General features: G+C 44.3%; 1 protein-coding gene across 1 annotated transcript; it reads left to right on the top strand.

The window, feature by feature from the left end:
* The first annotated feature begins 1,540 nt into the window (after nt 1–1,540).
* On the top strand, nt 1,541–7,624 carry OTUD1 (OTU deubiquitinase 1). The gene has a single exon (XM_032101284.1). The coding sequence runs from the start codon at nt 1,777–1,779 to the stop codon at nt 3,070–3,072; it is 1,296 nt and encodes a 431-aa protein (XP_031957175.1). The 5' UTR covers nt 1,541–1,776; the 3' UTR covers nt 3,073–7,624.
* Nucleotides 7,625–8,075: the final 451 nt, after the last annotated feature.

Raw genomic sequence — 8,075 nt, 5'->3', positions numbered from 1 at the left:
ACATTAAATCTCCTATCAGTATATATATAAACATATACATGTTAACTTGGAAATAGACATCGTCAAGTTTTGACTAAGAAATAAAACTAGGCGGGAATCTTTTCTTTGCTCCAAGCAACCATTTCAAGGAGGGAAGGTTTCAATTTACTACTATTTGATCAATATATATTCCTCTCTAAGTAATGATTAGTCCAGAAATAAAGACTCACTGACTGGGCTCACAAGCTATATTTAAAACAAAGTTCTGAACATTCTGAAATACAAGAGTCACTCTGTAATTTCAGAGCAGTTGTAATATCTTATCCCCCTGTAACAGGCTGCCAGAAATTCTCCTGGATAAGGCCCTGATATCACCATTTGTTCTAAAGATATCAACTTTTTGGCTGGCTCTGGCAGGTAAGTGAGGACATTTGGGCTTTGATTCACATCTGATATACTTCTTACATTTCAGCTTCGAAGGCAAAAATTTTGGATATATGTTTAGTCTGTAAATTTTTATTGAAAGGCTCCCAATATTGCATGCAATAAACTGCTGTGTTTTATCCAGAATAAAAAAGATGGGAAAGCTTTTTCCATAAATATCCACATTACATTGTATGAAGGGTTTCAGCATTTTTTCTTAAACATGCAATTTAGTCAAGTGAATCATAGTATGTTTTCTGTGTGAAGAGAATGAAATTCCATATTGTTAATTATTCATACTGGTAGCCCTTGAATCAGCTGCAGAGACTGAAGATAGGAAGTATATCCCTAAACATGGATACAAAATACAACCAAGGCTCCAAAGAAACAATTATTTTTGACATTGCAGTATATTGCAAGTGATCCTCTTATTCTGTCTTTTTAATTAATGTAAGTGGAATGAGGAAAATAATTTTTTCAGAATATTCAAATAAAGAGTTTTCTGTTTGTTTGTCTGTTTGTTTTTAAAGTTCTGCAATCTGCTTGGGTTACTAAAACTTTCCTGAAGATATTTGAGGCTGTGGGATGGAATCCAGAATTGTTTTAAAATATCACTTTGAACTTGCCTATGTCAATACCTTTCCCCCCCATTTTTTAGGAACGACTGTCTGTGTTAATATTTGATCATAGTGTAAACTGGTGTTTCTCAGTCAGCATGCCTGTCAGAACGTAATCAAATCCAGTGTGTAGAGATCACATCGTCATCCATGGACAAAGGCTTAGGTATGACTTTATTTATACCGCACTGAGGCTAGAAGACATGGCTTAATTTCAAGGTGCTACAGGTATTAATAAACCAATTATCAATGATCTTGATGAGACCCCTATTTCAGACCGCATCTCTCCTGTTAATATGTGCTGGTTTATATCACACGTGTTTGTATGCATGCACTGCATTTCCCAGAGTGGGACTACAGATGGACACACACCAGCTTGTGCCTGCGACTGTCCAAAACCGAATGGATAAAATGATTATTATTCCTGCCCGAGCTGCAAGTTAGGAACCGTGACACCGATCACACGTAGGCAGGAGCTGGGCGGTGCTCGCTGACGTGCCGGGCAGCCCCGCCCCCCTCCCGCGCTCCCGCAGCTTCCAGAAGGGCCGGAGCCCGCGGGGGGGCAGGGCCGGTGGCGCAGTCGGAATTGCCGCGGCCGCGGGGCCCGGGCGGGGCGGGGCAGGCAGTGATGCCCTTGTTTATTTTTACCCAGGCGGTTCATCCTCCTCGGCAGCCCCAGCGCGGCCCCCGCTGCCGCTCCCCGCCCCAGCTCCGACGGCGGCGCCGCCTATAAAGCGCCGCCCGCGGGGAGCCGAGGATGCAGCTCTACAGCTCCGTGATCACCCACTACCCGGCGGGCGCGACCGCAGCAGCCGCCGCGGCCTCGCCGAGCTCCGCCGCCGTCTTCAAGGTCTCCTTGTCGCCGGGACCCTCCGCCGCGGAGGCACCGAGCGCCGCCGACGCCGCGGGCCCGAACGCGGCCGCTGAGAGCTCCGGCAAGGACAGCTTCGTTCCCGCGGGGGGCAGCAGCAGCGCCGCCGCCATGCCCGCCTTCTCGTCCTGCCTGGAGGTGATGCCGAGCGGCCCCGCGGCGGGCCCGGCCGGGCGGCCGGCGGGCGGCCCGCAGTTCAGCTCCTGCGCGCAGGTCACCGTCAGCCGCCGGCGGCCGCTGGAGCGGATCGTGCCCATCCGCATCGTGCAGCGCGCCGAGGCCGCCGGAGAGCTGGTGCCGGGCTCGCCGCGCAGCCGCGCCTGGCTGGAGGGCATCCTGGAGAGCGTGCGGCAGGCCGGGGGCGACGGCGAGGTCGCCGCCGGGGAGCCCAGCAACCGTAGCCTGCGGCTCAGCGAGCACTGCCAGGCGCTGCAGGCGGCGGCCGCCGGCGCCCAGCCCGGGCTGGCCCCCGGCTGCGGCCCCGCGGAGCGGAGCGGGGGCCCCGCGCAGCCCAGCGGCCCCGCGCCCTGCGAGGAGGAGGAGGAGGCGGCGGGGCCCGACGTGCGGCGGGGGCCCGGCGGCAGAGCGGAGCGCAGCGAGAAGCTGGCGCTGTACCTGGCCGAGGTGGAGAAGCAGGACAAGTACCTGCGGCAGAAGGGCCGGTTCCGCTTCCACATCATCCCCGACGGGAACTGCCTGTACCGCGCCGTCTGCAAGGCAGTGTACGGGGACCAGCGGCTGCACGGCGAGCTCCGCGAGCAGACCGTGCACTATATCGCCGACCACCTGGACCACTTCAACCCCATCATCGAGGGCGACGTGGGAGAGTTCCTCATCGGCGCCGCCCAGGACGGGGCCTGGGCCGGCTACCCGGAGCTGCTGGCCATGGGGCAGATGCTGAACGTGAACATCCATCTCACCACGGGCGGCCGGCCCGAGAGCCCCACCGTTTCCACCATGGTTCACTACCTGGGGCCCGAGGACCCGACACGGCCCAGTATCTGGCTGAGCTGGCTTAGCAATGGGCACTACGATGCTGTGCTGGACCGCATGTGCCCCAACCCAGAGTACGAGGCGTGGTGCAGACAGACTCAGGTACAGCGCAGACGGGATGAGGAGCTGGCCAAGTCCATGGCAGTGTCCTTGTCCAAGATGTACATTGAGCAGAACGCCTGCTCGTGAGACTGCCTGGGCCGCAGGCTAGGAGCTTTGCTGCAGGGACTGACAGAGAGAAGGTGTGCTGGCTGTGATGGTGATGCCTTAATCCTTAATGAAGCAGCAGCACCACAGACTGAGAAGGACTGTAGATTGTGGGGGATAAATACAGACGTATTTGTAATATTCTGTTGTAAAAACTTAGCCTCGGGTTATTTGCAAGCGGATTTCTCTGTGTATGTTTGTGTCTCCCCTCCCCACTGTCTATTTTCTATAAGAATGTATTTTTTGCACACTATTTTTAAACTGTTACCTCCATCTTCTACATCTTACATTAGTATCTGGCTTTCAGCTGTACAGCCAAAAACGTTTGTAAACAGTTTTTGTAAATACGGCTTATGATGTAACAGCTATTTTTTGCTGTGTTTTTTACCCATAAACCTTATATTTTTACCAAATGAGGTTGATGTCAAACTGACCCCCCTAGCTGATGAAACTGTTGTGGGTATTTTCTTGCAAAGTTAAAAGAATGGCTTTTGTAAGAGTGCAGCAAAGTAAGAACAGACTGCTTTTAGGAACAGTTGCTTTCTCTGCCTGGAGCACAGAACAGGTCCTTTGAGCCAGTTGGAATGCAGCTTACAGCTACACATGAACAGTGCAGGGAGCAATTGACTCTTCTGTATTTAATTACTGTTTTGAGTAAACTGGCCTCTTGTTGCCTGGTTGGCTCACCCTCTGCTCCATTTTTATTATTTATCTATAATAACAGAACATTAACTTGCAATAGAATGTTGTGACTAGATAATAGTCTCCTGCTTTGGCAGTAATTGCCTTGGCTGCACCTCAGTGTTTGTGTTCTTGTTTCTGGGGTTTTGGTGTCTTTTGTATAAGCCCTGCTTCTTTTTTTGGCACTGGTGTTTCACCAACAAATCATTATCTGATCACAACATTTTATTCACTTGACTTTATTTTCTAATCAATAAATCAGGAATGGTATTCTACATTATGGTTTAGAAGAAAAAATACTGAAATTGAGGTTTGTATGGTTTGCTGGGTCAAACATTTAAATGTTTCCAATATGAATTCTGTCTCTTCTACTTTCTGATTAACTTGTTAGATCTATTTATTAAGTAATGCAGTTTGTACTTTTTTATTTTGTAATATATTGTGATTTTGGAATTTCTACTGTATTTGTATAATAGGAATATTCACAGCTAAAATGGAATGAATAAAGAATATAATTTTACTTGTGCTCTTTTTTGCTATCCTGTGATTCCTGGTGTGGGAAAGAATTGCGAGTGGGTTCACAGGACCTTTTGTTTAGCTTCTCTGCCTTAGTCTCCCCTATTACGATGTGGGAAGAAGGGGCATAGTACTTTACAAATGTGAACCACTGATAGTTCTGGTGTCTGTCAATATGTGAAAGACAGAAATGCAAGCATATGAAGACAATTGAGTATCTGTAATTATATTCTTACTGCAAGAGATCTTAGTATATCTGTTTGCCAATGAGAAATGATTTTTTGTATTAACATGCCTTAGAAGAGGTGTTCTCAAGCACAGTACATGAGCTGGTGACACCAGGGTTGGTGGTGAGCCAGCTCTCTGCTGGACTGTGCACATGTGGGCTTGGACATTGGTCTTTGGGAGCCTCCATTCTGCAGTTAGCCCCAAACTTGCCTGAGATTTGTTCTGTCACTGGTGATACTTTGGCACCCTCTTGTTACATGAATAGAAGTAATGTCGTAAGGAAATACAGCTTTTTATTCCCCTCACAAGATGGAAATTCCTTGCAAGTTGTTAAAACGTGTTTACAAATCAGTCCCTGATCTCAGAATAGTAGAAGGCCCCATCCTTAAACAACAGAAGGGTACTCAGTTAAAGTCAGGATTAAAAAGTAACTACGTAGTTGAAATGCATCAGTCTTAATTGAGCACATGTGATAAAGAGCTGCAGGACTGATTTTGTGTGTATTTGTTACTGGTTTATGTGGTACAAAGAGCAGATTTAAATACTATGTTTTTTTCAAAATATTGGTAAATATAATATTTTTGCCCATTTTCTTTACACACAGTTATGCTTTTTCTTTGAAGTGCAAACAGTAGTGGAAAACCCCCAGTCTTTCTAGTCCGCTACTGCTTAACCACTGAATCTTTGGAAAGCTGAGTTTTGAGGTGACAGCAAGGCAAAGATGCAGTCGTGGATGTGTTCAGAAGGAACAGAGGTAGTTTGTGGGGAAAATGGCTACTCCCGTGACTCTAAACATGAAACTCTTGATACAGCATCAGTAACTACCAGTGATGTGTTGGCTGATTAAAAACATTGTATCCAGGCTGCTTAGGTTTTGGGTTGGGTATGATTAATTCATTCAAAATTGTGAATATCCCAAACTTTCAAAAAAACCCCAAACATACTTACTTTAGGTCTTCTAAAGTTACCATTTTCAGTTGTATCATGAATTGTGATCACAAATTTTGTTCTGTTTTGCAGCACAAACCTTAGCTCAGTAAGCTAAGTGGAAAGGATTGGTACAGCATAGTGTTCACTCTCTGTGATAAAAATGATATTAAAACATCACAAATAAATAGTGTTAAAAATGAACTGTGCAGGACCCTGGGATGGGTTCCCATGGAGTTTCTCAGCAATTTATCTACTGCATGAGTCATAGGGGCATGCAGATAACTTTAAGGAATTTGAAAAAACTGGGTTACTTGTTGAACTAGTTTGCAAAGACATTGAGGGTGTGTTGCTGAAGCGTGTAACAAGGCACTTGTTTTTTGCAGCTTGCATTATAAACTGTGTCTAAAAGGAAATTACAGAAATGGCACTTCAGATGTTTTGGGCACATTGAAAGTGATTTTTTTTTTAATAGCTGTGGTGTTTAAAGTTCAGCTGAGACATTAGGTTCAGATGCAAGCTAGTGGTATCTTGCTTGAACAGGAGTAGAGGCAGTTTCATGGAATAATTTTATGGAAGCAGGGATCCTAATGTGGACACAGCTTTACAAAACTCCTTGTAACATTGTCACTTGCCACCAGCAAAAGCAGAGGTAGATGCAAGTTTTCCCTTACTGTCCTCTGTTCAACAATTCCAGTAACAAGGGAAGGACAAATACCGTCCTGGATCATAATTTCAGTGCCTCATTATTTTAACCTTGGCTAATCACTTGCATAACCCAGCTAATCCTTAGACCTGTCTGGGGACTTTGGTCAACAGACTTTTTATTATTGAAAATAAGTCAGAACAAGAGCTTGATTTTCACTATGCCACTTGTATGGTTCTGTAAGTCAGGTAGAAAATGCTTTAATTCAAACCCGAGCAAATGGGAACTTTGGTCTGTGGGAGCAGAAGCTTTGTGATGCCATCTTTGCCTGTATTTTATAACACAATTGTGAATTAGTTGACATGTTGGATGCTTCATTTCAGGAGTTCCTTAGGTTGCCAAGACTATGACATTCTGTCACTAAATGTGTATGGGATATGTTAAAATTCTCATGTGTTTTGAACAGACTTTATTACACAAAGCAACGTTTGCAAGAGCTGAATTGGTTTGCAATGAATGAATCCCAAAATAAGGGTGATGGGCAAGTAGGAGAGGGAAGATTTGTGTATCATTGTTTTCCATCTCAGTCAAGGGCTTGCTCTTCAGGAAAGGATGACACTTTGTACTTAGCAACTTTCTTAGGACACACAGAAGTTGTCTAACGCCAGCTACGGGGTTTTATCTGTCCTATTGTATTTGGCTGGTACATTACATGTGTGCAAAATAAATCTGTTGCATTAATGCCACTTGTAAATAAAGGTGTATTTCAGTACTCCTTATACATGTACAAAATCACCTGAATATAAGTACTTCTTCTGTCTGCTTTTGCTTTTATCATGTTGGAATTAGTTGATAGGATTTTTGAGGACAAAATTTCAATTTTGTTTTAGTGATTTGTCAGTGTGCTCATGCATAGATTCTAAATCCAAGCAGAAAATGATGACAAATATTTCACAACAGAGACAAGTACCTGTCATTACCTGTTTTTTGCCTATAATTTGCTTATACTCTTTCATATTTATCCAGCAGTTTATTGATATGCAATGATAAGTGCTCCTAGGATGTTGGTGCAAAATGATGTGAAATGAAAAAATTCCTGAGCCTCAGTGTTAAAAAGATTGTCCCATTCCAGAATTGCATGATTGTGTGAAAATATGCAGCATGCAGTGAGATGGTGAGTAACTGTTTGAAAGGACATCAGCTCTGCCAAATGCAATTATGTAGTCATCAGAACTTTTTAAGAAGCAGAAAAATTTAAACTTTGAATTTTTACTAACATACAGGCCGATTTGTAACATTTATGTGTGTTTCAGTTGAAAAAAGTGTCTTTCATATTTCCTGTTCAGTTTTAATTTATAATGTCTTTTTTATAGCGAGTTTATAGTATTAATGGATAAAAAGATACAGCAATGCAGTAATACATTGTACTTCAGCCATTTTTTTCTGGAGTTAGTATTTAAAATCTGTTTATACAAGGAAACCCATACATGGTATTCAGACTGGAAATGAATGGAAATAAACCACTGTCAAGTTCCAGGTTTCTGTGGCATGAGTGGTTATTATTCCATCTTCTCATAAATTTGTCCTAATTACTGAGTAAGATCAGCCTTCTCTGGGGAAAAGGTGAGTGTGCATTTGTAGTAGCATGATGCATGTACATATGGATGAGTAGAACACATCTTTCTTGTGTGTTCTTAAAAAATGGCATTTCCTGCATTTTTAGTGTGCATTTTTAAACCATTATGCTTTTAATCCTTATTTTACTTCATAGGTTTCTACTGGAAGTTGTAGAAATAAAACCTACTGTGTTCTTCTTACGAGGCATGGTTAATAGTGTTTGAACCTTCAGTGCTGTAGCACAGTTAAGCTGTGTACAGAGTAGCATCTGCAGGGAAGAAGACAATTGTGGGAGGAAAGTTGGAACTGGGATCTGGTTGGGAAGGGGCCCAGGTCGCCTTCTATCCTTTCATCTCCCTTGTTCAACCAC

Source organism: Corvus moneduloides, chromosome 1, assembly GCF_009650955.1.
Source record: "Corvus moneduloides isolate bCorMon1 chromosome 1, bCorMon1.pri, whole genome shotgun sequence".
In the NCBI taxonomy this organism is placed as follows: Eukaryota; Metazoa; Chordata; class Aves; order Passeriformes; family Corvidae; genus Corvus; species Corvus moneduloides.
This window is presented reverse-complemented; position numbering and strand designations above follow the sequence as displayed.